Below are 21,558 nucleotides of genomic sequence, written 5' to 3' on the forward strand. Positions count from 1 at the left end.
CTGTAAACAGAGCCATGGCCCCTTCATTCCTGACAAGTGACTGTACAGTTGGCAACAGCTGCTCCCTGGACGCAGATCAAACTGAGCAGCTCAAGTCACTGTTCCTAAGGAACCATTACATCTCCCATCCACTGCCTTTCAGGAGACATTTTTTCACCCATTACTGGCTTGAAAGGAAAAGCCAAGCTTTTCTCATGAAAAACACCACAAAAAATTTCATCAGGGAAGCACCTTCAAAGCCACTTGCAAGGGATTTTGTTCTGCACTTGTCAGCCAGCAGGGTCTGCAGAATGCGAGGAGTGACAACAAAAAAAGACTCAAGCCCATATGTGCTGAGGGCCTTTTAGAAGAGATAAATGATCATGTGCTAAGAGGAAACTAAGGCAGGAATCTGTTCAAAGAGCAACATTGGCTGATTTTATTCCTGAAGGAGGGGAGGCTAAAAGTTGTCATGAACTTCAGAAGCTCAGATATAGAGAGCTGGTTTGCACTGTAAAAAGGGGAAAGAAGTCAGGCCCTCGCTTTTACTGGCACTCAACTTCATTTGCTCCATGTGATGTTATGCCTAAGGTGCTGAATAAATGGTGAAAAAGCTGGTGTAAGATGGGAAAGGTTGAGAAAAAAAGTACATGCTCTCCAAGGAGATTCTGGCCCTCAGTGGCCATTCCACCTTTCCTGCTGCCAGGACAGGGCTGTACATGAGCTGGGGGAGCATACCACAAGAAACTCCAGTTTAGCTGAATGCAAGATACAAAGGAAACCTGCTGCCTTGGAAACACCTTTCATCATAGAGCCATCCCGACAGAAGAAGCCTTTTTAGAATGTTAGGGATGCCTTCGAGTGCAGAAAGTGGGGTCCTGCAGAGACTTAAAAACACCTTGCCTATACAAAGACTTTACCTTAAAACTTCCCAGGGTCATAGATTTTTTAGACTCTGGAAGGTAGCTGCCACCACCCTAGTTCTCGGAGACCCCTTTCTCAGATGGGCACGCTGGGGAATGCCCCTTGTGGACAAAACTCCAACCCCATTCCCCCCCTCCACAGAGGGCTTGAGAACAGCAAGCTGTAACTTGATAGCTATGTGGCCGAAAGGCATGTACACAGACCCGTCTCAGGCACAGGTACCAGATTGTTTTAAAAAAGCGATGTAGTCACAGAACAAGAGAAAGTAAATCATGTGTTGCACACAGAGAAAGATATTTCCCTGGGACATAGCTTAAAAGTTACAGGGAAAAAAAACATCATGTCAAACAACAACACAAAAGAGAAAACCAGAGCAGCCAGTCCAACCAAATTTACAATAACCATAACCTAATTGTGTCTAACTATACATTTCCCTTTTACTTACGTCTCCATGGCTGATCTTGAGATGTTCAGGATATTTATGATATTTCCAATTTGCTGGGAGACATTTCCCCAGACTATTTCTTTGCTGGTCCACAGGAAATAAAAGCCCCCAAAAGCTGCAATTGTTCTTTATTTAAACAAAGCCTACTTCATTGGCTCACCTGGGATTCAAGTGTGGCAGGACAGATTAACCCCTTCCCTGCAACCGTTCATAACATAGAAGGACAGTCTTCTGCAAATCTGTGTGTAGCTTTGACCTTGAGCAGTGAAGTGACCTTACTGAATCTTTTGAGAAATAAATATGTTGTCTGTGGACAGGAGCTCTTCTATGCCATTCAGAAATGCAGCCTTCCCTCTTGAAAGGGAGGAAGTTATAAAGTGAAATATATGGGTTTATCTACCCTGAAGCTGGGAGATGCGATTCCCAGCCAGGGTCTAACGTGAACTAATTCAGCTCAACTACTAAAAAGAGCAGCGTGGATGCTGTGGCATGAGTGGTTGCTTGGGCTCTCACTGTACAACTCCAAAACTATCCAAACACTAGGGCTAGTGCTACACTTACCCCTAGTGCCAGCAGCTTGATGCAAATGAGCAGTCATGAAAATGCAAAATGGTTGCTCATATGCATATTTGAGCAACTCATTTGAATATTCACAGCAAAAAACATGCAGTGAAGACGTGGTTCTGCCAGCAAAAAACCCCCTTTGTCGGCAGTCCCTTATCCCTGGCTTTTTTTCCACAAGCGATTCTGAGAAACCGGGATGTGAATTTTCTGGGTCATTATAGAGGCTCTTTTGCAAACTTGGCTTAATCTAATTCTTGACTCCCCCTCCCCACCCCTCTACTCTCTGATTTGCTCACCTTGATAATTTTTTTCTGATTTGTCAACCTTGATTACTATTTTTGGTTCATTATGCCTTAAATATTGAGTCTGTTCTGGTATGGCTATGGTCTGAAGAAGTGGGTCTGTCCCACGAAAGCTCACCTAATAAATTATTTGGTTAGTCTTTAAAGTGCTACTTTACTGCTTTTTTGTTCTGAATTCTATACAGTGTGAGGTATTACTATTATTAATAAAAACCATTAACTCTGGAAATTAAGTTGCTAGGGAATGTTTCCAGTCCTTGCAATAGCTTATCTGATGGGTTCCAAGCCACAACACTGATTTATAGACACTTATGGATAAAATTTTCAGAAGCACTTAGCATTAGTCCAATGATTGCCACTGAAGTAAATTGCAAACCCCACTGATCCCATCAGAACCAGTTAAGTCAATAGTACTTTTGAAAATTCCACCCTAGAAATGTACTGTATTTGACTGGAAAATGGCCAGTGCACCATACTCTGCTTGTTACCATCTCACTATATCCTAATAATACCTTGTCCCATATTGTCTTTCATCCATGAAGTGTCCCAAAGTACTTTTATAAACATTCATTAATTAACTCTTACAATGCCCCTGTTGTTATCCGGTCAGTATTATTCACACTTTCAATAGAGACAAACCAAAACACAAAAAGGTAAACAGTCAAACAGAGCCACAAAGAGAAACCAAGTGCCCTAGCTGCCAGTTTCCTACTCTGACCACTAGCCTACACATCACTCTTCTGGAATACAAATATTAATGATGATAATGGTACTTAATTTCTCAATCACTTGGAATCCTTCCAGGACGAGATACAGAGATAAAATTCCTTGATGCCTTAAATGACTGCTTCTTGGAGCAGCTAGTGCAGGAACCCACCAGGGGAGAGGCAATTCTTGATTTAGTACTGAGTGGAGCACAGGATCTGGTCCAGAGGTATCTATTACAGGACCACTTGAGAATACTGATCATAATATAATAACATTTAACATTCCAGTAGTGGGAAGAGCACTTCAGTCAAACACCCTGACATGTAATTTCAAAAAGGGGAATTACACAAAAATGAAGAGGTTACTTAAACAGAAATTAAAAGGTACACGGGCCAAAGTAAAGTCCCTGCAAGCTGCATTGAAGCTTTTCAAGGACACCATAATAGAGGCCCAACTTAAATGTATACACCAAATTAAAAAACGTAGTAAAAGACCTGAAAAAAGAACCACCATGGTTTAACAACCATGTAAAAGAAGAAGTGAGAGATAAAAAGGCATTTTTTTAAAAGTGGAAGTCCAATCCTAGTAAGGTAAATAGGAAGCAACATAAACACTGCCAAATTAAGTGTAAAAATGTAATAAGAACAGCCAAAAAAGATTTTGAGGAACAGCTAGCCAAAAACTCAAAGTAACAGAAAAATGTTTTTTAAGTACGTTAGAAGCAGGATGCCTGATAAACAAATCAGAGGGGCCCCCAGATGATCGAGATACAAAAGGAGCAATCAAGGATGATAAAGCCATTCCAGAGAGACTAAATGATTTCTTTGCTTCAGTCTTCACAGCTGAGGATGTTAGGGAGATTCCCAAACCTACACCATCTGTTGTGGATGATGAATCTGAGGAACTGTCCCAGATTGAAGTGTCATTAGAGGAGGTATGGGAACAAATAGAAAAACTTAACAGTAACAAATCACCAGGATTGGATGGCATTCACCCAAGGGTTCTGAAAGAACCCAAATGTGAAATTGCAGAATTATTAACTGTGATTTGTAACCTGTCCTTTAAACCAGCTTCTGCACCCAAGGACTGGAAGACAGCTAAACATAACCTCAAAATTTAAAAAGGGCTCTAGAGGCGACCCTGGCAATTACAGATTGGTAAGTGTAACATCCTTACTGGGCAAATTAGTTCAAACAATAATAAAGAATTAAATTGTCAGACACATAGAAGAACATAATTTGTTGGGCACAAGTCAACATGGTTTCTGTAAAAGGGAAATCATGTCTCAGTAATCTATTAGAATTCTTTGAAAGGGTTACAAACATGCAGACAAGGGGGATCCAGTAGATACAGTATACTTAAATTTCCAGAAAGCCTTTGACAAAGTCCCCCACCAAAGGCTCTTGCGTAAATTAGGTTGTCATGGGATAAGAGGGAAGATCCTTTCATGGATTGAGAACTGGTTAAAAGACAGGAAGCAAAAAGTAGGAATAAATGGTAAATTTTCTGAATGGAGAAGGATAATGAGTGATGTTCCCCAAGGGTCAAGTCCTATGACCAATCCTACTCAACTTACTCATAAATGACCTAGAGAAAGGAGTAAGTAGTGAGGTGGAAAAGTTTGTGGATGACGCTAAACTGTTCAAAATAGTCAAGACAAAAGCAGATTGTGAAGAACTTCAAAAAGATCTCACCAAACTGAATGATTGGGCAAGAAAATGGCAAATGAAATTTACTATGGATAAGCATAAAGTAATGCACATTGGAAAAAATAACCCCAAGTATACATACAATACGATGGGGACTAATTTGGCTACAACTAATCAGGAAAGAGATCTTGGGGTTATCATGGATAGTTCTCTCAAAATATCCACACAGTGTGCAGTGGCAGCCAAAAAAGCAAATAGTATGTTAGGAATTATTAAAAAAAGGATAAAAAATAAGACAAAGAGTATCTTACTGCCCCTATTTAAAACTATGGTGCACCCACATCTTGAATACTGCATACAGACGTGATGTCCTTACCTCAAAAAAGATATTTTGGTGTTAGAAAAGGTTCAGAAAAGGGCAACTAAAATGATTAGAGGTATGGAAGGGGTCCCATATGAGGAGAGACTGGGACTTCTGAGCTTAGAAAAGAGGGGACTGAGGAGAATATGATAGAAGTATATAAAATCATGAGCAGTGTGGAGAGGGTGAATAAAGAAAAGTTTTTCACTTGTTTCCATAATATAAGAACTAGAGGACACTAAATGAAATTAATACGTAGCAGGTTTAAACTAATAAAAGTAAGTTCTTTTTCATACAGTGCACAGTCAACCTGTGGAACTCCTTGCAAGAGGAAGCTGTGAAGGATAGGACTATAAGAGAGTTCAAAGAAGAGCTAGATAAATTCATAGAGGTTAGGTCCATAAAAGGCTATTAGCCAAAGGGTAGGAATGATGTCCCTGACCTCTGTTTGTCAAAGGCTGGAGATGGTTGGCAGGAGACAAGTTGCTTGATCATTGTCTTTGGCCCACCCCCTCTGGAGCACCTGGCACTGGCCATTGTCAGCAGATGGGATGCTAGGCTAGACGGACCTTTGGTCTGACCCAGCAACAGTCATTCTTGTGTTTAGGTTGGGTGCCTTTCCAGAAAAATATACTCTACTTCTACCACAAATATGGTTTGTTTATGTAGGAGTTCAGACCAAATGATCATTCAGAATGGTCTTTTCAAGCCTGAAAAAGCTATGTACCTACACATCTGCTAGCATTAGTTACAAGACACAATCAGTAAGAAAAACCAGCCCAAGACTGGCAAACAATCTACTGGTCTGCTTCTACTATTTGGATAGATCAAGATCCCTCTGTGTTACTACTTCCTTTCTTGTGTGGGTTGGGAGGAGGGAGAAGGGACATATGTGTATTCTCTTCCCTGGAGTCAGCTCTTTATAGTCAGTGTTAAATCAATTTTGATCAGAAATCACAAAACAGAACATTTTCTTCCAACTTCAAAACATTAAACTCTCTTCCAAAAGAACATATCAAAAACAAAGCTGCCATCAATCTTGTACCAGACAAATGCTTTGGAAATACCAAGTATTCTCCCTTTGGCTTCAAGATTTTTAGGAAAAAAAACCAAAAAACAAAAAAAAAAACCTTCTCAGGATGGGTATGGTGGTCTTTACATGCACACCAACTCTCAGCCTTGGGACATCTGAAACATCATGATTTACTGAGGCACTGAAATCCTGCTTGTTACTTCAGGCAAGAAATAGCTTAGAGAATGAGAGTGAGGGATGTTCTTCCCTAAAAATGATCATAAAATTAGAAATGAGAATGGTGAACTCCTGTGTGCTATAAAGAAACAATTTATTAATCTGATTGGCTGATTTTCTGTGTGGCTGTCTATCCACCTGTGCTGAGAGGAAGATAAAAACTACAGTCACATTTTCATTGACAAAACTCAGATAAATGGGCGTTTCACGGACACAGTAGGTACACATGCTACTTTTTTGACCTGCAGTATAAATGCCTACATTTGACTGCTTGGCCCCTGATGCCCAGGACACATCTGGGTGCTAAAGAACTATCTGTTACTGTGTGAATGAACAGTACCAAACACAATGGAAACCCAGTCTCAACCAGGGCTTCTAGGTGATGCTGTAACACAAACAATAACCATTGTCACCTTTTTCTTCTTAAGAATTTCCCAAACTCCAGAGAAAAAGAAGGTACTTTGCTGCCTTTCAGAGACATTTATTTTAGGCTGAGAGGTGGGTCCACAGTGGGTGATGGCAGCTGATAATCCAGCAGCCATGCATTTACCTCCATCGATTTCCCTTTTTTAAATCTTTAGGAATTTAAAACTCCTCTCCTTTCTATTTCAAGCAAAGGCACATCCCTGCAGTTCCCTTAGTAAGTCCCTATCCATAAAATGAAACCCTTGTCGCCTTTAATTCCCCATGAGTGTAAAACTGGCAATAACCATTTGATCGTGGACAGAATGTATTCCCCTTTGCACACCATTAATGGTCCCTGGAAGCCCTTAACTCACCCCTTTCCCTTCACTCTTATCCTAGTGTTTTCTCTCTTTAGTTGATTTGAAACCACATGAAAAATAGCCACATCTTCCAGGAAGATCATTTTGCAGCAGCAATAGAGAGAACTATCCTTGGGATCCATCCTGAGTCTATTAAAAATAGATCACCGTGTAGCTCTCAGTGCCATGCATCCACTCTGCTATGTGGATGGATGGGTTGGTACACCTATAAGCAAGCCTGCCACAGACACAATGCCATAAATGACCATAGTGCTCTCCAATTAGCTGCTGGTATACAGACAGCAACATGCTGGGTAACATCCTTCTTCTCTGCTTCCCTCCTCCCTCCCATAGTCTACTCCTCTTATCCCGCCTCCACCCAGCTTGCACTGCATTTCACATTCTGAGAGCTTAGCACTTGATAAAAGTACAAGGAGCCCAGCTCTAAGGCCCTGACGTCAACCATCCCTAGAGTTTGGAAGGGAAGCAGTAAACAGTGGAATGAAAGGAGGTTATAAAAAAGACCATCTGTTTTGGCTTCCGTGGACAAATGTGGGGAAAAAAAAAAGTGCTGAAAGTTGGGGTTAGCACTGCAATGAAGTGGCCTCTGGCCTCTGGAGACAGTGATCAGTATGAAGGGAATGATAGCAAAAAATCAAGTTGAAAGAGTATTTCTGCCTTTGAAATTGATTCTGTGTTTGCAGTCCATTCCTGATCAGGAGAAGGGGGTGGGTATGGATTATTGTACACTGTGTTACACAGCTGGACAGCTAGGTTCTTAAGCGGATCTGGGGGTAGGGGGTGTAAAAATCCTAGGGTTCAAGGGAAATTATGTTCATGTAATGTAGATTCTCACTAGGTTTCAGCAGCAAATGTTGCTTCAACATGTCTGTGGTGTAGCATTTTACCAGGTATAGCTATGCCGCACTTATTCCTCTATACCACCGGCCTTGTATCGGTGCATCCTGGGGAGACCTGATGTTCTCCCATGGTGCCTCAACTGCTCCTAATGCCTTTGGATATCTTTCAAGATGCCCACTTGCCCTGGGAAGCAAAGTACTTTGGGGTGTCTCCTCACACAAACACTCATGGGGAAGGGAGGGATTGTTCAGTGGCTTGTGCATCAGCCTCTTTAAACTCAGTGTTGTGAGTTCAATCCTTGGGGGGCCGTTTAGGGATCTGGGGCAAATGGGGTGGGGGAGATGGTGCTTGGCCTTGCCAAGAGGGTAGGGGACTGGCCTCCATGACTTCCCAAGGTCCCTTCTGCTCTATGAGATGTGAAAATTAACAAAGCTAGCTATTCAGATCCCTTTTACACTGCAAGGCTACGTCTACACATGCACGCTACATCGAAATAGGCTATTTCGATGAATAACGTCTACACGTCCTCCAGAGCTGGCAACGTCGACGTTCAACTTCGACGTTGGGCAGCACCACATTGAAATAGGCGCTGCGAGGGAACGTCTACACGCCAAAGTAGCACACATCGAAATAAAGGTGCCAGGAACAGCTGCAGACAGGGTCACAGGGCGGAATCAACAGCAAGCCGCTCCCTTAAAGGGCCCCTCCCAGACACAGTTGCACTAAACAACACAAGATCCACAGAGCCGACAACTGGTTGCAGACCCTGTGCATGCAGCATGGATCCCCAGCTGCAGTAGCAGCAGCCAGAAGCCCTGGGCTAAGGGCTGCTGCACACGGTGACCATAGAGCCCCGCAGGGGCTGGAGAGAGAGCGTCTCTCAACCCCTCAGCTGATGGCTTCCATGGCGGACCCCGCTATTTCGATGTGGCAGGACGCAGATCGGCTACACGTGCCCTACTTCGACGTTCAACTTCGAAGTAGGGCACTATTCCCATCCCCTCATGGGGTTAGCGACTTCAACGTCTCGCCGTCTAACGTCGATTTCAACTTCAAAATAGCGCCCAACACGTGTAGCCGTGACGGGCACTATTTTGAAGTTAGTGCCGCTACTTCGAAGTAGCATGCACGTGTAGACACGGCTCAAAAGGAATTAACTAGGAGCAGCTTACATCAAGTCCATTGTATTATGTCCTCGTGTAGCCCTCCTGTTCACTACCCCAGAATGAGCTTATTCAACAGAAGGGAAGTCTTGTGACACTTTACACAACTTTGGGACACTAGGCCTGAGACTCATTTGTGTGCTTTGCTTCGTGTATCAGTCTGTAAACCGCAGACCAGACCCATTCAGACAAGCCACCAGGAACAGGATTTTTTCTGTAAAGAATACAGACCAGGATTACAGTTCAGCAGCCTCCTCTCTGCTTGTGGCCTATATGCTTCCATCTCAGTCAGTGCTGAGACCTAGCTGGGGGTCAGAGGCTATATCCTGGCAAAACACAGGAAGTTCTCCCCATGTGCCACCATGTAGACAATGATCCCCCCCTTTCACAGGCCTTGGGAGGCAGACCAGTCCTTGCCCACACACAACCTGCCAACCTGAAGCAAATCCTAACCAGCAACTATACACCACACCACAGTCACTCTAACTCAGGGACCCATCCATGCAACAAACCTCATTGCCAGCTCTGCCCACATATCTACACCAGCAACACCATTACAGGACCTAACCAGATCAGCCACACCACCGTGGGTTCATTCAGCTGCACAGCTACGAATATAATTTATGCCATCATATGCCAGCAATGCCCCTCTGCTATATACATCGGACAAACTGGACAGTCTCTACGTAAAAGAATAAACGCACACAAATCAGATATCAGAAATGGCAATATACAAAAACCCGTAGGAGAGCACTTCAGTCTCCCAGGCCACACAGTAGCAGACTTAAAAGTAGCTATCCTACAGCAAAGAAATTTCAGGACCAGACTCCAAAGAGAAATTTCTGAGCTACAATTCATCTGCAAATTCGACACCCTCAGCTCAGGCTTAAACAAAGACTGTGAACGGCTGGCTAAATACAAAAGCAGCTTCCCCTCCCTTGGTGTTCACACCTCCAGATCAACTGCTGGTAGTAAGCCTCACCCTTGCTGACTAAGCTAACCTTGTTATCCCCAACCTTGCTCTCGCTTAGTTATACCTGGCCCTGCAGATTTCCAAGACCAGCATCTGATGAAGTGAGTCTGTGCTCACAAAAGCTCATGCTCAAAACTTTCCTGGTAGTCTATAAGGTGCCACAGGACCCTTCGTTGCAGCCTACAACTTGTAGTTCCCAGGGCTGCTCCTGAAGCACACTGAACTATGGGCTACACTTGGCCTCTAGAAACTTTTAACCATATTGTGGTAATGTTAAAAGTCAACTGAACTGTAATTGATTTAGCTTTGTATGGGCCTCACATATTTAGGAGCAGGCAACACAGCTATGACAAACTTCACGCTAATGCAGCAGTTCTCAGACTGTGGGTTGGGACCCCAAAATGGGTGGGGTTGTGAAGGCTGGCTTAAACTTGCTGGGCTCCAGGGCCAAAGCCGAAGCCTTAGTTTCACTGACTAGGACCAAAGACAAAGTCAGAGAGCTTCCACCCAGGAGTGGTGGAGATCAGGTAACGGGCTCTGTACTTGGGGCTGAAGCCACTGGACTTCAGCATTGGGCTCCCCTCTCACCATCCACCCAGTCCAGCAAATCTCATTGGTCCCCAGTCCTGGGGTCATGTAGTTATTGCTGTTGTCAGAAGGAGATCAGGGTGCAGTGAGATTTGAGAACCCTGGCCTAACGTAACAGCAACGAAGGGTCCTGTGGCCAGACCAGCACCTGATGAAGTGAGTCTGTGCTCACGAAAGCTCATGCTCAAAACTTTTCTGTTAGTCTGTAAGGTGCCACAGGACTCTTCTTTGCTGTTACAGGTCCAGACTAACATGGCCACCCCTCCGATACTGGCCTAATGTGTAATTATCGTCCTGTGGGAAAGTAACCTTCTGCGTGGCCTTCTGTTCATCCCTGTATGACATATGATCAGATATATCATCGCAAAAGTGCTCATCATTCAGCCCAGACAAGTTTGCCAAACAGGGGTTTAGTTAAGCCAGGGTCCTTAGAGGGTGACAGAGGCCCAGACAAAACAGTGAGGCAGAGCATCAGGGGACAGCACAGCAGATCTGCTCCTGGCTGGCCACAGGTGACAGATCTGCTACTGGCTGGCCACCTACGTGGGTGGTCTATGCTCAACAGTCTTGGCTAGGAGAAAGATAAAGGATTCGAGAATGGAAAGAATATAAGAGCCCATCCAGGGGTCTAGGAGGAAGGATAGCTCCCTAATGAATCCCTGAAGCCAGGATCCCCTTTATAAGCCTATTTGGTTTCTGAAGATCCTTCATCACTATACAGTACTTTCTGCTTCCCTAAGGGATCACTAAGGATCCCTGCTACAGCTTCGTCAGAGTCTTAAAGATCTTCTCCATACCTCCACCATTGGATCCTTGAAGATCTCCTCACTCTTACCCAGATACACATCCTACACCATTGTGACTTTGGATCCAAGAAACTGGGGAGGTTGTAGCTGAGAAGCACTAGACAAGATTCGCACATCGACGCTTTGTTGGCCATCACCATTGAGTGGCACAAGCCACACCTCTTCAATTTTTTTGTACAAGGGACATCAGTGGAAAATGTAACGTACCTATTAACTGTTGCTGGCCTTGCCTCCCACGGCCCACCCACTCTTCTGCATCTTAGTAGTATCAAGACAGGGGAAGTCCAGCACTACTCAGTTTAGTGTCTACCAGGAAGTACATGCAAATCTAAAGGCTTGAGAGATCCATTCAGGAAAACCCCCCCGTCAGAAAAGGGCCAACTCAGCAGTCCTAAGATGGATCTGAGACTAACCTCAGCCTTTTATATCCAAAGCAGGGAGAGTCTGGGCAAGCATCTCTGGGTGTTCTTAGGCTCAGTCAAAATAGGCCACAGTAGTGGAGGAACTACTCCTGGGTGAACAAGGGACTCAATAGCCTCCTGTGAATCCTCTGTCCCCTAATATTTGCCATCTGGATGGCCCTGGAAATAGAAAGCCTCTCTTGATCCACAGAGCAAGTTTTTCTTTGGGAGTAGCAGGGCAGATTTCCTCCATGTTGTAAAATAAAATAAGCAACTCGATCATTGCTTTGTTTTCAGTTAGTGCTTTTAGAATGACAAACTCATTCTTGACCATGTACGGCACTAAAGCTATCCATTCAGAGTGTGCTTCGAGGATCTGACCCTAGAAATACCCTCTGTTTAATGAAGGGGTAACTCCCATGCATTTAATCTAAAAAGAAGAGCATCCATTTGCCTCTCTTGTCTCATCATATTGGGGCTCCAGGCAGGGTAATTCTGCTGTTCACACATAAAATTACCTGAAAACTCACCCCTTAATTTTGGGTAACACAGGCCTGAAGCAGAGCTGTTCTCACAACCATACAGCCAGCTCCTCAGCCGATATAAATTGGCATCTATAAAGTCCTGCTGTTAATTTACACCAACTGAGCATCTGACTTATGAAATTCAAGCTTGACCACCTCCTTAAACTACCTGATCTCCAGGGTCTGTCTTCATGGCCACATGTCCCTCTCTCTTGCCTCACAAAGTCTCCCAGCCTTTTATATTCCACTTGAACTAATGAGAACCACCTGGGCTGGCTACCTGTGTCCTAACCTCACCTCTTGCTAAGCTTGCCTCTTGCTCTTCCCCATCCTCCAACATCACTGACCCTTCTATATTGTAATAAGTACCATGGAGGTGAAGTAAGGACTGGTTACAAGATGACTGCTGCCCAACAGTTTTGTCTTTCATTGCAGATGGGAATGAAGTGAACTGCATTTTAACCATACTCATAGCCCTAGTACAGCCACACACCTCAACACAGCTGGGGACACACAAAACTGAGCTCAGTCTACTCCATGCTGTAAACCAAACTGTGTTTTAACCACATTCAGGACAACTGTACTTTAACCAAGTCATCCATCTGGCCGGCCATCATAGTACAGATGGGACCGAAAGGAACATTTTAGCACAGCTCCTTTCAGTCCCCTCTGCACTATGATGGCTGGCCAGATGGATGACAGAAGAAAAAACAAGAGCTAAGTAGCTGAATGGGATACCTCATGTGTGACCATCACACTCTACATCTAGACTGAAGGCTTCTGTCAACAAAACTTCTGTCGACAGAGCGCGCATCTGGACTGCAGATCTCTGGGAAGAGATCTGCTGGTCAGGAGCATTCTGTCAACATCCCTGTATACTTTGTTCCATGAGGAAGAAGGGATGTCTCAACAGGGTTTTTTTTCCTGACATTTGGCCCCATGTGGATATACCAAATGTCAGAAAAGCCTCTCCTGACAGAAAGGTCAGCAAAAGATACACAAACAATTTGCGTATATTTTGCCAACAGTTCTCGGCAATCTAGACACAGGCGTAATGTCCCTTTCTGATAAGTACCTGATGGCATAATGTAACCTTGTGGTCTCTGCTGGGCTGATACCAAGGTCTACTTCTCTGGGACAGACAATGAAATAATTCACATAGATCCTTTAAAAGTGCTCATAATAGAATAAAGACACAAACTTTGGGCATTGGCATTATTCCATTTGCATCTGATCTGGCACTTGGTGTATAATTTTATTATGTATGCTGTGTATGTTGGCTGTGTATTTTGTGTTGTTTGGGCTATGTGCTTTTGTTTATATGTTGCCTGTGTATACATGTGTTGTGTGTGTTTTGTGACTGAATGGCTGCGGGCTTTATTCTGTAGTGCAGTACTGTATTTACATCTGGTCCCCTTCTGAAGAAGAAAAATTGGGCAAATTTTAGCATGTCTGCGCAGTTGTGGTTCTGCTTGGCAACCAACAAAGCATGGAACCAGCTGCTGTAAATGCTAAATATGCTTTTTTATCACTTTAGGCTAAACTGATTTGTCAGCAACAGGAAGTGATGTTACTGCCTTTCTCACAAACGGGAAACTCCTAGTAGTTTGTTTCCATGGCGACATAAGCAACTGTGTAATGACAAACTTATATAACCTTAAAGTTACACACACCATTTTTATGCCTTGTTCAATAGGTGGTTCAAGGTTTGATACAAAATATAGGGTATTAGCAGATTTACTTGGCATTGCTGAGGTTCTTGATTAAGGCGTTTTTTAAAGTAAAATGAAAATGTACATGCTTCATTTAAATGACTGTATTTTTTCAAAAACTGTGGTTTTTAAGTTAATTTTTATTTCAGATGTCTTAAAAAAGGATTGTTAAAATGATTCCATTAAATTTATACTAATTTTTTAAAATGGGAATTCTATTAAATATCTTTTTTCTTCATCCCTATCAACTCTTGTCATATACTATGTTTAAACAAAAAAGAGCAATAGTCAATTTGGTTTCCAAAAACATTTTCTTTTATTTCTCAAACCTTAAGCATTAGTTTAGCTGTTCCAATAGAGAGCGTTATTAAAAATTTCTCCATTTTACCTCTCCTTTGTCAGGTTTATTGAACAGCAATCCTATTTCACATTCGTCCTATTTTTCTGGCTCAACTTGGTTCAGTCTCTTTCAACATTTGCTCAGTTATGCAAGTTTAGAGAACTGCACAGGATTTAGTGATTCTGTCTCTTTTCTGTTTGGTTTCAAGAGAAGCAGTCCAATTTCAGGTACATCCCATTTCCCTGGCACAACAAAACCCTTATGTGACTTTAAGTTATAGCAAGAAGAAGCTATAGAGTAATTTGGTGGTCCTCGCTCTTGGCATTTAGGTGGAGTTCTTGATCAACTAGACAAACAGACAAATTCTCTACAACATATAGTAGATTATCGTGAGAGACCTGGACACATCTCAGTGTGCAGCCCACAGATTGTCATTGCGGGAATCAGTGGAGGGTAGATCTCAATGCTATCAATCATGCTAAATATTGTGTCACAGTATACTGAGCAAATGAAAATTTCCAGCACACGATATATTTAAATATATATATATGAGCACAAGGACAAAGTCACCCTAGGAGCAATTAGAGCTGGCAAAATGAAGCTGATTTATGCTGAATTACCCTGATTTCATCTGCTGGAAATAAAACTTTGAGCATAATTCATTACACCAATAATATTTTTTACAGTTGCGACTGATCTTTCTCTGCTTTGTAACTGACTTTTTGCTTCAGCCCCGTTCTGTTTTCTCCCTTCCTCCTGCCCTCTTTCAAAGTCTCTTCACTCAGTTTCATCCCACATCATGTCCTGGTACCTTCCTCACCTACCTTTTTGCAATGCTCTGCGCCCTTCATCCTTCTTTTGTCTTTCTGTTTAGCTAACCATCTCTGAACTAAACCTCTCCATCGTCTCCCAACACTGCAGCACTACAGTAATAGGTTTGTCACTATCATATTGATTTCTCGGCTTGTGGGTGTTTTATTGTATTTGGACTGTATCTTCTTTGAGGCAGGGCATGTCTACCGCTCTGTGTTTGTATAACTTTTAGCTCACTGGGACCCCAAGCTTGGTTGGTCCTTAGGCACTACTGTAATAACCATAATTAACAGCATAGAAATAAAAGTTAGAAATAAAAATATATTTTTGCTTTGCAGAGAAAGTTTTAATCAGCTTGAATTGATTTGTTTTTTAGAAACGTGATTTGTACTGAAGCAGCTGTTTCTGTGCTTCTCAGTCAGGTGCCTGTTTAGGCTGTAAAAACAACCAACTGCCAGGTAATGAATTCTATTGTTTCCAGAAACGTATAAACAAACCTCCACGGCTGGTGGGGAGTGGAATTCTGTTTGAACCGTGATTAATGGACAAGATCTCTTTTTGTTTGTCAGCTGCACCACACAGGCTACCAGGGTTGTATTTTTCCACTGAGTAAGCTTTGCTTTGAAGGTGAACGCTTGTTCTGCTGACCGCTGCAGGTGTAAAGAGGCTCAAAGATTCAGAAATAGCCTTACTCATTTTACAGGGAATGTGCTGGTGGCTGTAATTCCACAGAACAGTAAAAGCTGCCAAGTTGATTTCCATGAAACAAGGAAAGTGGGTGGATAGTGTTCTGGAATTTTGAAGTAGGAGAGGCTATGGGGAAGAATTCAATTACCGTAGAAGGCTCATGTATGCAGTGAAGCGGGGAGGGGGAGTGACATGTACGTGTGTGCTGGGGTCAGGTTGTGTGGCTCACTGATTGCCAATTTATACTCTTGAAGGCAGAGCAGTGCCTGTGGAATAATTCCTCTGGGAAAATTTCAGACATAGCTATGTGCAAACATCTTTAACTTTTATGGGCACGTCCTCCCAAGAGAACAGAACTAGATTTTATGTAGAATGGATTTACATTAACATTTCAATTATTGCACAGAGCTTTACAAAGCAATGAAATATGTGGCGTCTGGCTCAGCACTAGTTGTACAGGCAAATGGCAGCTACTACATACTCAGTAAGAGCTCAGGCATAACCTTGGACTTCAGATCTACTTTAATGTAAATGCATTCATTTCAAGTAAAGAGAGGGTCAAATTCCACTTATGTGTGCATCTGTACAAACACATGTTCGATGAGGCTGCATGATATTCAAAAGAAGAATTAGCTCCACTGGATTTTAAAGACACAATGCCTAATCGTGGGTGTAATTCCATGGAACAATAACACCTTCCAAGTTCATTTCCATGAAGCAAGGAAAGGGGGTGGATAGAGTTCTGGGATTTGGGAAGAGGGAGAGGTTATGGGGGAGAAGGCAGTTCCAGTAGGAGGCTCATGTATGCAGTGAAGGGGGGTAAGGGGCTGGTGTGTGAGTGTGTTGGGTGCAAGAAGCCAGCCACAGCTGCAGCTGTGGCGCTCGTCTGGAGCACAAGCCTAGCACTGCTAGTGAGCTTAACTATTCTGAATATAGAGGGAAGTTAAGTGGTGAAATACCCATATCCACCTTCTCCCTGCATCATTAGGTTGGCTCAGCAGGAAGTAACATGCGTGACACAGCAACTGCTGTGCTGAACACACAATATCCCCGAAAACTCCCAGTGAGAGTTTCAAGCTATACCACCCACAAAGCTCTGCATAACTAATTTCATATTGTTTTATAGTACTTTACCTTCAAGGTATAGATCTTACCTTCAAAGTGGTATGAATATCACTGGCAAAAATTCCCAACTCTGTATTTGTTACAGCCCATAATAGCTTCTGCCACGTTGCATCAATGTAAATGCGGAGTAACTCTTCTGGAATCAACAGACACACATTTGTGCAAATCTGTAGGAAGAGAGCAGAATTTGACCTAGTGAGAAATGAAGTATGTGCTCTCAACACAGTACAATTTGTTTAGACTATTTCCTGTCATAGCTATGCTCAGATCTGTGCACAGTGTGTGGCACAAGAGGACAGGTATTTCATTGGGAGTAACAAATATTCCTGACTGGAAAAAGAAACATTAGGAGTGACAAAAAGTCATGAGACTTCTCATGGGGAGCTTTATGAATATAGGTCAATTGTTAGTGATGGGCCAAATTTTAGACTTAAACTTTAATGTGCTAAGAGTAAATAAGTAACAAGGAAAGTCCTCAAAGAAGGGATCTATTTTGTTTCACAGTAGGGTGATTGCTAGTCATCCCTCAGTTTCTCAGCTGGTGTAAATTGGCGCAGCTTTGTTAATACCAATGCGGCTAACACCACTTCACACAGCTGAGAAGGTGGCCTGGAGTTTTTATAATGTGATTTATTAAAGCAGGGCACAGAGTGCTGCTATTGTATCGCTATTGGAACTGCAGATTTATCAGTCATTTATATATTGATGTGGAGTTTAGCTGGAAGCAGAATCTAGCTTTCAGCAAGGTTCCTGCCTTTTTTCAGAAACCCATTTTTCCAGGTGGGTTGTTTGAGACACCAGGGAGTTGTGATTTCCCTGAGGTCCCAAACAGTGTTCCCTGTATGCTGAGCATTTGGGTGGCTGCCCAGAAGAGATTCAGGTGCCACCCAGATGATTAACAGAGCACCCAGGGTCGGCAGGCTGTGTTTCTACTGGTGGAACACATCTGCACATGCCTCAGTGCACGTAACATTATTTTGCCTATGGGTGGAAAAAATAGAAGGAACACTGGCCCCAACATTAAGCAGAAGTAGTTGAGTCCAGGACTTTTCTCTTAGGTAGTACGCTGCAACCTGAGATGGGAGACAGCCTAGGTGAAATTTAAGCGTATCAAGAAAACAGACTATATACATCCAGATATCAATAGAAATGTCATAATTTATTCTCTTTGTATAAAAAAGTCATAATCATGTAACAAAACCATGTCTTCTTTCATAAGAAGAAATATATTATTTCACATTATAAATAAATCAATGAACATACAACCCTTGGAACCTTAAAAAAAAGCACTCATTTGGTGCTTTCACGTCAGTGCTTAGGAAACAGGAACAGTTTAAGATGTGTTTACAGGATTACAGTACGCAAAAAATACTGAGGTATTTTGTTTCTCTGGAAATGAAACTTCAGGCTTGTGAAGGCAAGAACGATGCATCTACATAAAAATAAATAAATAACAAGACTGTCATATAAAAGGGAACAGTATCACTGTGGCTTAATATGTCCAGAAATGGGAATACTGGTTGGTCTGCTAATTAATAAGGACTAGTCTTTTTGACCTGGCAGACAGAAGAGCAATATCTCAAGAGAAGAAAGCAGTGTTCTGTGTTTTGTCTCCTTTGTAGACATCCAGATATTGGTCAAAAATACACCAGCAAGCTCAAAAAAGATCTAGCTCTCTGGAATCAAATTAGCCCCTCTGCACTTGTGATAATGTGTTGTTCTGAGACCAACAGAACGCCATGAGAACTAACATGACTGAAGACACCGTCTCCAGGATTATTGCACTTTTTAGACAAGAGTCAAGTTTTGTGTTCTGAATGAATGTTCCTCTGCCCTTCAGCAGCTCGGAGAAGTGGTTATGGGACTCTGTAGGTAGCTTAAAGCACTGGATGTAGGGTGTACAGGGATAGAGACTGGGAAGTTAAAGACAGTGGTGGTTGAGGTTCCTCTGTCTAATACAGACATGGCAGGGCTTCCAGCTTCTGCAGAGCAGTTAGGGGCTAGGACTTGAGACTCGAACTGCAGCAGCTGCCCCATGAAGCTGAAATTGGGGGAGATGATGCTCCTCCTCTGCTTCACAAACTCAAAGGCCTCATCTAATTTGACTCGATTGGTCCTCATGAGATAAGCAAGGCAGATGGTTGCTGAGCGGGAGATGCCAGCCTGGCAGTGCACAAACACTCTTCCACCATCCTTTTTAACGGAATCTGAAATAATCCATTACATGATATGGTTAATACACGTGTCAGGTTGCTGCAATGCTACATAAACAGAAGCTGTCATTTCACATTTTTAAAAAAAATTTGTTCTTTCCATAACACTCAAGGTGTGCATGGTACTTCAGACAAAAGACACCCTTGCCCTGGTGGAAACAGAAGTCTGGATAGGGGGTTACTATACTAAACTCTTAATTCAAAATATGAGAGTTTCCTTCAGCCACAGATACTTGTTTGAAACAGTCATTGCCATTTAAAAAATAAAAACCTATTGGTCAAATACCAGATTAAGTTTACTAACTACTTTCTAGCATAGAATTGATTTACTATTTCAAAAAGCTTTATAAAGCCAGGAATCTCCTCAGCATTTAGTAATATTGCCTGGCAGGGAGCACAGATGCTAATAAAATAGCTACAGATTTAGTTCATATTATTTTAAAACCCAAGAAAACAGCTTCCCATGTATTTTAAAATTAAACTGGGCTAGAGTTTTCCACTGAGATTTCTGCCTTGAAGATAAATTCAAGCTGATTTGTTGGGAGTACAGGCTGCAGAGAGCACTCACTTACCTATGAAGTCAATGGCTTCGTTAAACCAAGAGCTGATGTCAGCCTTGTGGTTGTCCTCCACTGGGATGCTTTTGTACTGGTAATGCCCTTCAAAATGGTTGGGGCAGTTTGCTGAGACGTTGATTAAAGCTGTGATCCCCAAAGCATCCAGCATGTCCTTTCTGGAGGCATGATAGGCACTGCCCAAGTAGAGAAATGGTAGGATTTCCACTGGTCCACCCTAAAAGAAAAGAAACAAAGGAAAGGGATTGGTTAACTGCACTCTGTGGTTTAAGAGCCTCCCCTCCTTTTGTTACACACAGCCAAGCAGATGCTGGCTCTCTTTGATTTTCTGTGCCTGGGCATTGCCTTTGGAGATACCCATTCTCAAGGGCAATAAGTCAGTTCAAATGATCCCTTCTTGCTTTGCATGGTTCCTACTGACCTGGTCATAGAGTGGGGTTCCACAGGAGCTGCAGCCAGAATCCGCACTGGTGGGCATGCCGCTGGCACTCAGAGGCAGGCTCAGGCCCGTGGGGGCAGCTGGCTTGGTACACAGGTCTGCACAGGCAGAAGAGAAGGCTTCATACCCTCCTGGAATGGGGGAAAAGGGCAAAGTCTTATTAGCACTGATGAAACATACACCCTCTGTGCCCCTGCAAACACAAAGGCCAGATTGTGCCAGGCAGACACTCCCTCTCCCCTGGCTTAGTACTGATCCCCCCATGCCCGGAGCCCTGCCCAGACTCACCCTTGAGGAAGCAAATGCGGGTGTCCCTGGCCTCTCTGCAGAGGGTGTTCAAGGCCAACATAATGGTGCTGTCCCGCTTCGGCAGCTCCAGGTCCGAGCTGCGCTCGTCTAGCAGCACCACGGCTTGGTACCCGCCGCTGAGTAGGCGGCCCCGCAGCTCCTCGTTGGGGATGATGTGCTCCAGCCCCATGGCCCCCTTGGCCCGCCGCTTCACGATGGTGCTGAAGCGGACGTTGGCGGAGCCCAGGATGTGCGCGGAGTTGAAGGAGAAGAAGGACCGGCAGTCCAGCACCAGGCACTGGGCAGCGCGGTCCTGCAGCAGCCCCCGCAGCGCCTCGCAATCCAGGGCACACACTTGCATGTTGACCATCGCTCGGGGCGCGGAGGGAAGCGACAGCTCGGAGCGGCCGCTGGCTGTCCGGGACGCGGAGCTGTGCGTGGTTGCTCGCGGCTCGGCCTTTGTCCCCGGGGGGCTGTTTGCTCTCCCGGCTCCTTGGTTGCTTCTGGGGCTCAGGTGGGCTCTGCGCGGAGAGCTTTAAACCGCGCGGCGCTCCTGGTCAATTTCTTTCTTAACTCGCCCAAAGGCAAAGCCGGCTGGAGCGCAGGCTGCGTTTGCAGCCGCTCTTTGTTCCCCTCGTGCTCTCGGCGGTAGCAGTGTCCTGGCTCGCTGCAGCTCGCGCCTGGCCTTTTATAGGCTCCGCTTTTTTTCCCTTGTGAATGAGACCGGACCACGTGACTGCTAGAGACAGACGTCACTCGGCGGGGTGTGGGGCGGACACTCCCCGCCCGGGAGCGCTCACGTCATCGGTCCTTCGGCAGCAGCTTGAATGCAAAACGCTGCTACAAAACTTCCAGCCTGAGCCGGCAGGAAATCCACTGATGTAACCCTACGCGCTGCCGCGGCGCCGGGAGGCGCGAGCGGGCCTCCCGGCACTGGCGGAGGGGAAAGGCACAGCGTGTACAGCGGAAACCCTGAGAACATGTGGATTTCACAGCATGTACTGCCCCGCAGTCTTTCCACACCCCTAGACTCCCTGCGATAACGGGGCCACGCAGTTTGGCTGTCAGCTGCCCTCTGCTGGGTGGAATTAGAACTTTTCCACTC

General features: G+C 44.0%; 1 protein-coding gene and 1 long non-coding RNA gene across 2 annotated transcripts in view; both read right to left on the minus strand.

Annotated features, from left to right (window-relative positions):
- Positions 1 to 16,972: 16,972 nt before the first annotated feature.
- The window catches only part of LOC142021275 (uncharacterized), a 59,291-nt gene continuing 54,705 nt past the window's right edge, over positions 16,973 to 21,558 (minus strand). Inside the window, exon 3 of the long non-coding RNA XR_012647648.1 lies at positions 16,973 to 17,105. This is a non-coding gene — a long non-coding RNA (uncharacterized LOC142021275). The remainder of the gene's footprint in view (positions 17,106 to 21,558) is intronic.
- DUSP1 (dual specificity phosphatase 1) lies at positions 18,079 to 21,110 on the minus strand. Its single transcript, XM_075009867.1, has 4 exons — positions 20,454 to 21,110; positions 20,148 to 20,296; positions 19,724 to 19,943; positions 18,079 to 19,145 (listed from the first exon to the last, which is right to left on the minus strand). The coding sequence occupies exons 1-4, from the start codon at positions 20,821 to 20,823 to the stop codon at positions 18,775 to 18,777; spliced, it is 1,110 nt and encodes a 369-aa protein (XP_074865968.1). The 5' UTR covers positions 20,824 to 21,110; the 3' UTR covers positions 18,079 to 18,774.

Source organism: Carettochelys insculpta, chromosome 15 (genome assembly GCF_033958435.1).
Source record: "Carettochelys insculpta isolate YL-2023 chromosome 15, ASM3395843v1, whole genome shotgun sequence".
Taxonomy (NCBI): domain Eukaryota; kingdom Metazoa; phylum Chordata; order Testudines; family Carettochelyidae; genus Carettochelys; species Carettochelys insculpta.

What these genes read in the sequence shown, in the direction of transcription:
- DUSP1 (XM_075009867.1), bottom strand. Translation starts at nt 20,823, where the DNA reads ATGGTCAACATGCAAGTGTGTGCCCTGGATTGCGAGGCGCTGCGGGGG. An exon ending in CCGCATTTGCTTCCTCAAGG is followed by an intron (nt 20,297 to 20,453) that starts GTGAGTCTGGGC and finishes CCCCCATTCCAG; the next exon opens with GAGGGTATGAAGCCTTCTCT. An exon ending in CGAAGCCATTGACTTCATAG is followed by an intron (nt 19,146 to 19,723) that starts GTAAGTGAGTGC and finishes GGATTATTTCAG; the next exon opens with ATTCCGTTAAAAAGGATGGT.